The sequence below is a fragment of the Ochotona curzoniae genome, unplaced genomic scaffold, assembly GCF_017591425.1.
Source record: "Ochotona curzoniae isolate NIBS_2020 unplaced genomic scaffold, NIBS_Ocur_1.0 contig_1071, whole genome shotgun sequence".
Lineage (NCBI taxonomy): Eukaryota > Metazoa > Chordata > Mammalia > Lagomorpha > Ochotonidae > Ochotona > Ochotona curzoniae.
In genome coordinates, this window is record NW_024464939.1 from 19831 (window position 1) to 32522 (window position 12692).

At 44.1% G+C, this 12692-nt stretch overlaps 1 protein-coding gene across 1 annotated transcript in view; it reads left to right on the top strand.

Moving 5' to 3' along the window:
* Nucleotides 1-1364: 1364 nt before the first annotated feature.
* Nucleotides 1365-12692, top strand: part of NECAB1 (N-terminal EF-hand calcium binding protein 1) — a 203502-nt gene continuing 192174 nt past the window's right edge. Inside the window, exons 1-2 of the mRNA XM_040993280.1 lie at nucleotides 1365-1742; nucleotides 10120-10144. Of these exons, the coding sequence (XP_040849214.1) occupies nucleotides 1434-1742; nucleotides 10120-10144 (334 nt within the window). The 5' untranslated portion in view covers nucleotides 1365-1433. The remainder of the gene's footprint in view (nucleotides 1743-10119; nucleotides 10145-12692) is intronic.

Genomic DNA, 12692 nt, shown 5'->3' on the forward strand with positions numbered 1-12692 from the left:
ACCACGCATGATTCCAACACACAGCCAGATCTGGACTTAACACTGGGACTGGTGTTGTCTGCGCACTGACCACCAGGGCGGGGCTGATGATGGATCTGCACATCTTGCAGGCTGAGGGCCTGCCTGCACTGCCTTCCTTACATTTTGTGCTCGAGGAGCCTCATTTTTACCATCCTCTTGCTCTGTGTGAATCCTCAGGCCACAGGGGCTCTTAGTTTGACATGGGGCTTCTTATTTTGACAGGGAAATTCAGGGAGACTGGGTTAGGACCCTGGATAGTTTCTGCTCACAGATCTCCCAGTGGGGACTCTGGCAGCTCAGCTCCCTCTTGCTTCTCTGGTGCCACACCCTTACTCAGGCTGTCTTCTCTGCGGGCAGACCTTTTTCCTTTTCATTTTTTTATCCACTGCAGTGAAGTTACTTATTTTTAAGATCATCTTTCAGATCACTAACGCTTTCTTGGTCTCTGTAGCCACATTAGCAGGTATTCCTCCTTTGAAATTCACAGCATGTTTCAGGAGCCTTGGGCAGTAGCATGGGGTGCCACATCTTGGTTGTCTTGGACTGTTTTTTTTTTTTTTTTTTTTTTTTTTAAGAAATAACACGTCCTGCTTTCTTGGGAGGCCACAACGGAGGCTGGATCGCCCTGCAGGCAATTTTGTTTGGACAAGTTTCCCTGCTGTTTGCCTCAATGTGCCACGGGGGTCCGCTCTGTAAGCCATGCACCACCTGGCAACAGCCTCACCCACACCTTTCTGGATGTCAGGAAACAAGGGACTTGCCACCTGATGAAAGATGAACTCAACTTGCCATTACGGCAGCCCGCCCAGCATCTCTCAATGGTTAAACAGTTCGTCTAAACCCATTTTTAAAAAGGATCATCTTAAATTTTTAGTTCATTTTTCATCTTATTTGGGAGTCCCCAGATAGTCACCAGGGCTAGACCTTTCCAAATGGAACTTTCTGGATGCCTACTCTACGTGGAGTTCGTATCCCTGTCTGTGCACAGCATGACTCCAAGCAGGACTCCAACCCTTTGAGGCTGTGACCACTTCGCGGATGAGGAAAATCGGGGCCTTTAGTCTTAGGAACGTGCTACATTGCAAGACATCCCAAGAGTCAGGCAGATTCGGAGTCAGGGCTTCAACCCCAGTGGAGAGCAGCAGTTCCTCCCTGGTGGAGTCAAGAACTCACTCGCCTTCGGGGAGGGATGGACAGGGGGACCTGCTCTGAGCTAAAGCAAGGCACACAAAACCTCCGCCAGCCACCAGGGACTTAGGGTGTCCACCCTTAGGGAGCAAGCCTAGGGGTCGCGGTCCTTCCTTACTTGGCTGTTGCTGCGCCGGTCTCTGCCGGAACGCTCCCTCCCCTCTGCAGGTGTTCTGGGGCGCGCAGGTCCTCATCAGGGGTGCCGCGCGTTGCATGGTGCGGGGATGAGATGGCCCCGGCGCCGTGAGCAGGGCGTGAGAGCGAGCAGTGCGGGAGCGCGGAGGCCGGGGAGAGGGCGGGGAGACCGAGCTCCGAGCGCGCCAGGCAGCGCACACCCACTCGCAGCCGGAGGCGCTCGGAGGCAGCAGCTCGGCCTCGCCCTTGGCCAAACCCAAGGGTCCGCCCAGCCCAGCCCGGCTCCCGGCCGGCCCCGGACCATGGAGGATTCCCGGGAGACATCTCCGTCCTCCAACAACTCTGAGGAGCTGAGCTCTGCCCTGCGGCTGTCCAAGGGCATGTCCATCTTCCTCGACGTAAGTGCCGCAGGCAGGACTGGAAGCTGCCACAGCACCTGTCCTGTCCCCTCGGGGATCTGGTGGGGGTGGGAGCGGAGTGGCCAGTGTTGGAGCCCAGAACTTGGGAGAGAACTACCCCATCCACCCAAGAAACGACCACCACTCTGCTTATCTAAAGGGCTGCCCCAGACTGCAGCTTGAGATTCCTCAGCCCTTAAAGGAAATCTCCAAAAGTTAGATTCCCCAGCATGGCAGGATTGTATAGGTGCTGCGTTGGGAATGCCACAGTCTCCGTTTGGGTGAACAAAAGGGTACGAGGTGGGGTGGGGTCTCTGCCCGCCCCGGGGCCGCGGAAGCTTCAGGGATGCCCAGTGGCGCACAGAAGATGCCCTGCCATGCCATCCTCCCTCTGCCCCTGGGAAACAATGACTTGGAACACGTTTTGTTTTCCTTGTTACAGCAGTGGCCGAGGTCTCTATCATGCTTTCTTTCTTTCTTTCTTTTCTTTCTTTTTTTTTTTTTTTTGTTTTTTTCTACTGCTGCTTGTCCCCGATCCCCCAGGGTCTCCCTTACACTTTTACACGTGGTAATTAGTATTCTTTTCTCTGTCAGTTTCAGCTATTTTGCCTTTGGTCCTGTCCCTCCTCCATCTCTCTATGTAACAACGCTTTTCCTATTCTGCTTTCCGAGGGGTTTTTCTTCCCTCATATGTGGCTACTGTTTTAATGGCAGTGTGGTTCCTTATTTATTTATTCCCATTGACTCTGCGGTCTTGCTGTGCCCGTTGTCCATATTTTATTCCCCTGTCGCCTGGTTCCCCTCTCTGTCTTTGCTGAGTTTTCCTCTTTCATTTGTCTGTGGGCCCCCCAGTTGTCACATTCACACTGACCCCCTCCCCAGGTAGTGTCTGACCCACTGGGGACCTTCAGGCAGCCTCTGGCTTTGGCATGATGGAAGTGGGTGAAGGCGCAGATACAGCTGCATGCCCTTATCAGAGTTATCATTTCTTATTAAAATCGAAGTGAGGAGGAGATGGGCCAGAGGCCAAAAACATTTATCTGTAGCAAGATGAAAATATGAGGAAATCAAATTATTAGTATCATAATGGGGAAGCAGAGATAATGAAGACGGTAGGAAGTGGAATGGGGAATCTTGCAGAATTTATCTTGAATGGATTAGCTGGAATGTTTTCTTCTTTTTTAATTGAGAAAAACTGCACTCAGTCATTAAAATTGGTCTAAGGTAAAAGAAGATTTGAGTGCGTGTTCTGGCTGCCTTCTTTCTTGACTCGCACAGGATTCCAGGCGTTCGGGGCTGGCCACCCTCTTCCTATCCAAGTGTCCCAATTTCCATGGGTTCAGCCCAGACAGATGGACAGGTGCTTTCCCATTGGTGAGCGTTTATCTCTGCTTGCCTGGGACCAGTCGGTGATGGTACTAATGGTACAATTGACGGTGCTGTACCCCCTAACTGTGCTCTTCAGGGCCTTAAAGTTCAGGAGGAACTGAGCCGAGACAAGGTGCAGGTACCACAAGCGCCACAAGCCAAATATCCCCAGTGGCGGGGACCAATCAAGGCTGCAGAAACATGTTTCTTTGGAGGCTGACAGCTAACTAAGCTGCTAGCCATGAACTTGAGTCAGAGCAGCATGCTGACATAGGAAGAGCCAGAGTTTCCTTATGATTTTTTTTAGAAAGCAGTTACCAAGTTCTGTTGAAAGTGTCAAGATGAAAATATTGAAACCACGTAAATGGAAGATGAGCCTCCCCAGCCTACACTCCAACCTCTGCTCAAGGAGGCAGCTACTCTGAAAGACAGAGAGGAGATAGAATTAGAATTCTCATTATGAAATAAGTGTGATTACCCCCAAACCCTGCGGTCGGACAGCATCTGGTTACTGCACTGAAGGGGCTTGTCATGTTTATTTCTAGAATGGAAAACTAAAAACATGAAACTGATTCCATGTAAGAGGTGTTGACATACTTGTTTGTCAGAAAATGCTAGTCTACCAAATAAATTGCCATTAGTTCTTGTCTCAAAAGGATTTTGTTTACACTTGGAGTCATTTTGTGAAAAAAATCTGACACTCTGGTGAAATACGTGACATGGAAGAGCATTTATTACTTAGGGATTTTTGAATTATTCATTTTGCTTGTAGCAAAATAACATATGCATAAAATACATCATTTACTTGATTAGATTTAATATGTCTTAATGGCACTGCTATAAAAGATTGTTTTTTGATATAAAAATAATAAATAAATAAGGAATAAATACTATCTAGTCCAAACTGGGAAAGATGTAAAATCAACTGGAGGCTTCTACATCACACAGACTAATTTCCAAATTTGAGAACAATTTTGATTTGCAGTGGTGGTCTTAAAATATCACGGGAGCCAGCCTTGTAGCACGTGGGTTAAACCACTGCTTGCAGCACTGCCAATATTCCCTATCAGAGTGCTGTTCACAGTCCTTGCTGTTTGCTTCTGATTTGCTACTAGTATGTTTGGATAAACAGTGGGAGATCTCAGAATTGTGTGGCTCCCTGCTGTCCATGTAGGTGTGGCTGGAATACTGGCCTCTTGGCTTTGACCGGGCCCAGGCTTGGCCAACACACGAAGGTGCTCTCTCTCTCTCCCTCTCTTTATCTCTCTGCTTCTCCTTCTCTCTCCATCTCTCTCTCCTTCCCTTCTTTCTCTTTTTCTTTTTGTCCCTCTCTTCCTCTCTCTCCCTGTCTCTCTCCCTGTCTCTCTTCTCTGTCTGTTCCTCTCTCTCTCTCTGTCACTCTACTTTTCAAATAAATAGTGTTTTTTTTTTTAATTTACTTATTTTTATTGGAAACTCAGACTTATAGAGACAAAGATCTTCCACCTGTTGGTTCATTCCTCAGGTAGCTCAAATGGCCAGAGCTTAGCTGATCTGAAGCCAGGAGCGTGGAGCTTCTTCTGGGTCTCTCACTGTACAGGGTCCCAAGGCTTTGGGCTGTCCTCTACTGCTTTCCCAGGCCACAAGCAGGGAGCAGCTCTGATAGGAACTGGTGCTCATGTTGGATCCTGGAGCATGAAGGTGAGAACTTTAGCCACCAGGCTACTGCTCTGGGCCCAAATAAATAGTGTTTGTTTAAAAATGAAATACTATGGAAGGATTCTCTAGAAAGGGCTTAAACTGCTATTAGAATAATGCTAATGACTTTAGACATGTCCAGTTCTTAGAAACTAAAAATAGATAAATAACAAAATCACAGTGGTATTTCCAACAGTGGTCTTTTGCTTCATTTCCCTCATCTCCCAGTCAACCACAGCGATAAGCATGATATTTGCTTCCTGAGGCTGACATAACAGTTCATGAGAAAAAAGGGTACTATGCTTATGAATTTGAAATTTAGTAGTTACAGCAGTGTTCCGTGTTGACTTGATACATTAACTGTGGCTAAATCTGTCAGCCCATACAGGGACTGCTTTTTTATCAAGCTAGTTTACATGGCATTGTCTCTTAAAAATGACAGGGGTAAGTATCAGTTCATTGTAAATACTCATTCAAACCTCCCTTGGGGCTTAGCAAACCTGGCACTGGGTACCAAGGGACTCTACCGCACAGGCTGGTACGGGAGAGGGTCTGAACGGGGCTCTGTGTGCAACAACACAGCAGCATCGGAAGGATGGCCCTGGTTTCTGCGTTGCTTCCTTTGGCCAGAGGGCTGTGTTCCGAGCAGAGGGCGGGCCCGATGGAGCACACATCACTGGGATGCCATTGGTCCCTCAGCGCCGCCCTTATGCTGAGGGAGGAGGGTACGGCTCAGCCTGGAAAGCAAGAGCAAACCCAAAATGAAACTTGCTGCAACTCCATCCACCCTCTGCCAGCTCCCCTCCTTTGCCTTTTTTTTTTTTAAAGATTTATTTATTTATTTATTTTATTGGAAAGGCGGATATACAGAGAGGAGAGACAGAGGAAGATCTTCCGTCCAATGTGTCACTCCCCAAGTGAGCGCAACGGCCCATACTATGCCGATCCGAAGCCAGGAGCCTCTTCCGGGTCTCCCACGCGGGTGCAGGGTCCCAAAGCTTTGGGTCGTCCTCGACTGCTTTCCCAGGCCATAAGCAGAGAGCTGGATGGGAAGCGGGGCTGCCGGGATTAGAACCTGTGACCATATGGGATCCCGGATGTGCAAGGCGAGGACCTTAACCACTGCGCCATCACACCGGGCCCCCCTCCTCTTCCTTTTAACTGGGAAGGACGTCTGTCTGTCTTACTTCCCAGGTGAGGTGGGACTGAGGTTGAGAGGTTGGGAGGTGGAACTCCCCTGTCTTGCACACCGACTATACTCTTCACACCTGACACAGTGGTTAGGTGGCCAGGGACTTGGTAAAAAGGAACAATAGCTTTTCCTTCAAAAGGTCCTTACTCCTGAGTCCTTGTACACATTGGTCTCTGAGGGCAGAGACCTGTGAAAGGAGAAGGAGTCCACTTAGAGCCGTGTACTTCTTTTTGGGCAAACAGCAGTTAGCTTCATCATTGGCTGAGTTTCTCACACAGGCCTCCCCCATGGCCAGACTAAGAAAGTATTCTCACTTGTGCTGGTTGCCTTTCTTCCATCTTCAGTTTAAGGTCTACTTCCCCACATTTTGTCTTAGGTAACATTGCCGCCTGTGGGTGTTCACAGCATGAGTCACCTACTAGGTCTTCCCTTTGGGATGAGATTCCATGTTCTGAACAATGACCGACTCCATCCTGAGTCTCAGATTCTCAGAAGTGCACCTTGTGTCTGACCAGCTTGTCTCATTACCCAGGAGTGATCAGCTGTGAGGTATGAGGCAGTGGCAAATATTAGCTCAAGGAATGGTGATTATGCCCATTTGGGGTTAACATTTACACTTTCATGCCTGCCATTTGATAGTTTATGGTAAGGAATTTTAGTCAAAGCCATCAAAGGAACATTTTTTGTTTGTTTGTTTTAATGTTAGGGAATGTAATTTTTCTGGGTTTCATTAAACATTTGATTTGAGTTAACTTGATTTGACAGTCAGGTGGAAAGAACTTCTGTCTGTTGATTCTTCCCAAATGGCCGCAGAAGCCTGGGCAGGGTAAGATTGAAGGCAAGAGCTCATGAAGGAGCTCCAGTTCTCCTGTGGTAGAAGGGCCCGGGTGTTTAAATGGTCCCTTGTTGCCCCCAGGCTGCACCTTAGCAGGAACCTGGAAGTGCAAGTAGAGTCCTGACTTGAATCCTTGCCCTCTGATGGGAAATGGGGGTGACCCAGGTGATAGCCATCCCATCTTCAATTTTTTTTTAAGTGTTCTTAAGTAGTCTCTTGAGGTAAAGTAATGTCTTCATTACTCTTTAAATGGCATGGAAACTTCAGTATTATCTGTATTTGAATTTGAAACCTGTCCATGATATTTAAATTCATTTGCTGTTTCCTCTAGTGATAACAACCGTAAGATTGACTGACCTGGTTTACGGTGGTAACATAATATAATGAACTCAACTCTGATCGGCAGTATGTTCTTTATTAGTCTGTGGGCTCAGAGGCAAAATTTCCAGCAGAGACAGTTGTGTTCGTATTTAATTACAATAAGTGTCTCATTAACGCAAGCTGCTGTCTTAATCTCATTTCTAAAATGCTGAGTACTACTTCAGATTGTCCTTTATGAAATGAAATGTCACTGGTCCTGGGTCCAGTGCTCTAGTGTGTAGAGTTTGCTCTCCTAGTGACCGGAACTCACAAGGACATCATAGAACTTGAAATAAAATGGGAAGAGTGTGTCTGCGGTAAGAAAAGGCTTGTGCTGTGTGTCTTCTTTCCTTTCGGTTGGGCCCCTTGGTTTGGGGTGCAAGCAGCTGGTCGTGCTGTGGAGTTAGTTCCCTGATACATCCCCTGGAAGTTACTTAGCTAGAGGATAAGTCTTTGGTGTCTCATTTTGCTTTAATCATAGTTCTTACTACTGAATTCAGCCTTCCTGTAAAGTAATAATTCAGTAAAAATCAGGACCAATTTCTTACACACATTGGTCAGGGCAATATTCATTTGATGTTAGAAAAGTTTGATAGTGCTAGTATTTGATTAAAAAACAGGATAGCAGTAGTGATTGGATTTAGCCATAACTCATTTCCAGGAAGTTCTCAGAATAAAAGAAAGTAATGTTGTGTAGTAGAAACCAGTGAAGCAGACAACCTGGAATTAAAAAGCGTTGCCCAGGTTTCATGCTTGCCTCTAAGAAATGCTGTTTGAACAGAATAGCTCTGGTTATTTAAGTATAATTACAGGTTACTCCAGAGAAAGTGATTCCCAAGGGCTGCTTGTAAGTGACTAACATTTGTCATTGTTATGATAGAGGGAAATTTTCTTTGGTTCTCTGTATGTTTCTCATTGTTTTAGTATCCAGATTTTTCTATACATATACATAAACATGTACACATACATGTTAGCGTTAATGAGATTGCAGCTAATAAAAAAAAAATCCAAGCTATTTTGGGATTTAAAAATAATGCTTGATTGGCTGCTGCACTGAAAAACAGAGATCTTACCATCAGGATAACTAGGTCAGGGACTTGGTGCCCCAAAGGCCCAGTTTCTCTGAGTCCTTCATGCTGCTTCCTGAGATGGTTCTGCCCATGCCATTATTCTGTTATTTCTAGGGCTGTCATAGCAAGCTACTGCCACAAAACAGGGTGTTTTAAAAATACAGATTTTTCTTTCTCAATTCTGGGGGCCAGATGGAAGGAATGAAAGCCGTGATGGGTTCCTGTTCCATCTGAGGCCTCAGAGGTGAAGCTGTCTCATGCCTTTTTTGTTGTGTGTCCTGGTAGCTGTCAGTCCCTGCTATTCCTTGGTGTGTAACTGCATTACTCCAATGAGTTTCTGTCACCATAAGGCCTCCTTCCTTTGTCTGTGCATCTCAGTTTTGCTCTTGCCTTTATGGGGTACCAGTTATTGGATTTAGGAACTATCCCATTCTAGCAACACCTCATTTTTTTTTCTTTTAAAGATTTACTTATTTTTATTGAAAAGGCAGACTTATAGTGAGAACGAGAGATAGGCAAAGAGAGATCTCTCCACTGGTTCACTCCCCATATAGCCACAGTAGAACTAACCCACAATGAAGCCAGGAGGCAGGAGTTTTCCTTCAGATCTCCCGGGTGGGTGCAGGGGCCCAAGGCTTTGGACCACCCTTCATTACTTTCCCAGGTCATAAGCAGGGAGTTGGATTGAAAGTGGAGCAGCTGGGACACAAATAGGTACCCATACAGGATGCTCACATAACAGAGTATTAACTTGGATTCCACCGTGCTGGCACCAGTCCCTCATCTTAATTTGGTCACATCAGCAAAGATCTTATTTCCAGATGACATTACATTCACAAATACTGAAGTTTAAGACTTCAACATTTGTTTTTACAGGACACATTTCAACCTGCAACATAACATTCATGAAAGAGCTGATACCATTTCCTTGCAAGGATCTTTTTCAATTCAAACCTAGCAGAAGGGGAAATGCAGCTCACTCTAAGTAACCCAGCAAAATCACGCTCTGTTAGTCACTGGTCCTACTGTGTTCTTCCCTGAGCAGCTGCTGTGGCCAGAGGGATAGGAAACCTGGTTTGCCTAAGTCTGTGCCCATGTGGAGCAACAGCAGAAGAAAGATTCGTTTCTCAGAAATCCAGAAATCATTAGAGAAATGTAACAACTATCAGATGGTTGAGCCGTCCGTCTCTGTCAAAGGCAATGTAAAAAGTTTAATTGTGTCATTAATGATACACACACACAGCAAATTAAAGACAGATGAGCTTCTTTCTATTGAGACGTACTCATTTTATCCTTCAATCTTGTCATTAGTTTTATTTACCTGCATAGTTGACTTATATTAACATGTACATATTTAAATTTAAATTTGATGATGTTGACATAAGTAAAACCATGATCACAGTCAAGATGATAGTTATCATTCCGGAAGTTTCCTCATATCTTTTTTTTTTTTCTTCCTTCCTTGCCCTACCAGTTTCTAGGCAATACTTACCACTTACTGTTGCGGTAATTATTTTGTATTTTATTACTTTATGTAAGTGGACTCATTCTTTAGGCACTGCTTCATCTATAGGTTTTCTAATCACTTGAATTATTATAAATACTCCCAGTTAGTATATCTATTAATAAGTCCTTTTTAAAAAATGTCTAGCAGTATTCCATTGTAGCAATATGCCAAACTTTCCATATCTGTTCTCTTTTTGGTGAACATTGGGTTATTTGGGGGTTTTGAATATAATACCAATATTGATTGGGGAAAGTTTGGTTAAAATTGAAATGCCTTTACTTTAGTAATGGATGAAGTGGATGTGAGTATCCTGTTCATAATAATATTTATCAAAAATATTGATAATTTTTTTCCTTTTTCCCTTCCAGATACTGAGGAGAGCAGATAAAAATGGTAAGTTCAAAAATCTGTGGTTTCTATTTACCTATTTGTTAACATTTGGAATCATCTTTTAAAGGATAGCAAGGAGGAAGGTGAGAACCCTAGGAATGGCCATGGCAATGTAATTTTGTGTGAGCCAGTCACAGTTTTGGGCAAGTGTAGCCTACACATAGCCACAGAAAGTTGGCCGAGGAATTCTGACTTGACAGGAATGTACAATTTTTGTCCACACTGAACTTCAATAGTAGCTTTGGTGATGACACTACACTCTAAATATTGCCGGAAAACTTCCCTTGCTGGCTCATCCCTACCTTTTGATCATGGTTCATGTTTCACTGTGAAATTTGCAGTGTTTACACTGGGGGGTGATAATCCAGACAGAGTGTCAAGGGGCCGAAGTTGTGGAAAACTAGAAATAAGATAATTTTTTTTTTGTTAATGTAATGATGACTGAACAAAATCCGGGTATAAATAATATTTTTGACTCCTTTATTCTACCAGAAATTGTGTTCCATAGAGTACTAAAACTCAGAACTTATTAAGTTAATTCTGCTACTATGGGACAAATACTGTGGTAGAAGTATATTTTTGACAAAAAAATGTGGGCAGATTTCAGATACAAAGAGTTCTTTCTCTTGTGTTTCTGTAGGGAGAAATTAAGTCAAGGTGAATATCTGATAGATGGCAAGTTCTAGTCTGGTTTACTTTGAAACATCCAGATCAAGAGGGCTTGACTGCAATTACACATTTTTTCCACAACAGAAAATGTGTATCGATCTAAGGAGCGACGGTGCCGTGAATGCTGATGATATTTAACTGTACCTATGTGCCAGAATTTATAATTATGTTTCAGTGATTGACGTATCATGAATCAAATGTTTATTTTCTGAGATGAGAGTAATGACGCTATCGTTGTTTTCTCATCTCATCCTTCAGCCTTTTGTCTGACAAGCAGCACCAGGGCATGCTAGCATCAAACGGAATAGCCCATCTGCCTTTGCGCTTCTTGCCTTGTGTTTCAGCCACCGCCTCCAGCTCTGAAATGACACATCACCCTCTCCACTCTCTCCTGCTTCTTTTTGGACCCCACAGCTCTGATAAAAGACCATGATTGCTCATCTGTCATCCTGCTCTCCATCAATATAAACATGATAATCATAATGCTAAGATGATCATAATCTATAGTCATAATAAAAACAGCTGAAGAAGTAATTCCCATGACTTAATGGCCTATGGTAACCTTGCATGCCACGTTTTAGACAACAGTCACGTGAGCTGTCAACCCTCTGAATCATATCTTCTCACCAGGCTCCTCCCAGTGATAGCTCCCTTCTTGTACCCTCTGCTAACACATATCCTAACATGGTATGAACGCTCCCTCCCCAGACACTGAGCAGCTTCTTATGGTGAAAACAATCAAGATCCTTTCTTGATTGGTATTTCATTATCTATACTCACCCTGCTATGCAACAGGACACAAGAATTTCTTCCTCTTTACTATAGCAGAGTACCTATTAATCAACTTCTTCCCAAAGGTCTCTTCTGTTTACCAAGGTATACATGTGTTAAAATTTCACATGGCACCCCCAGATATTACAATTTTAATGAACCAATTAAAATGAAAAAAAAAAGCCAGAAATAACAAAGCCATGTGCCCACCTGTTCTGAGACAACACTCCCCGTGCTTCCTCCTTTGCAGCCCCCAGAGCTCTCAGTTCTCTGAGCATCCATCCCTTTCCTCTGCTAAGTCAATCCCACGCTGTCCTACTTTGCCTCCTGCCTGCTGTACCTTTGCATCCTTAATCAGCTTGAGACTGCTCATATATTGTTTATGTTTTTGCTCACCAGGCATCTGAATTGGGAAACCTTCAGTTTCTTTGGTAGGGTTCCACCCTCTGTTTCCAACAGTTGGGCACACATTGATCATTGCCTTTGTGAGTGGAGGACCACGGTTGTTATAGAGATTCTGTTGTTCTGAGAAAACATGCCTCAGGAAGACAAGGAACTTGTCCTAGGAGTAGATGCTAGACCCAGCCTGTCCTAGGTACTCATTAAACATTTGTTTAATGCATTAGTAATGATTGAAGATGTTCTACTTCATTATTCAACACCCTTCTCTCTGTTCACTGTTCTCTGTATTTCATCTCACTTTACCTTCTTCCTTTCTGCTCTGTGTGGTCAGGAAGGTCTGGATTTAAATAATCACAATGCTACCAAGTAACCTGACAGAGAGTGTAGATAATGTTGCCCACGTATGTCATGGTGTATTATGAATAATACATGATGTATATAAGATCTGCAGAGATGTGCCTGGTACGTACTAAGGACTTGGCACTTATTCGGCTGTTATTGTTATTATTAATGCTATTACTACCAAAGACTTGAGCTATCTATTGTGTTATTCCTTGGCTATTTGAAGCATTTCAGCTATTTCTATTGCAATGGATAATGGAGAAAAATAATAAGACTATTTATCACACATGATGAATTGTAAAGGGGAAAGAACAGTAAATAACCTAATGTAAATGGAAAGAAATAAGCATAAGAAATTAACCATCTT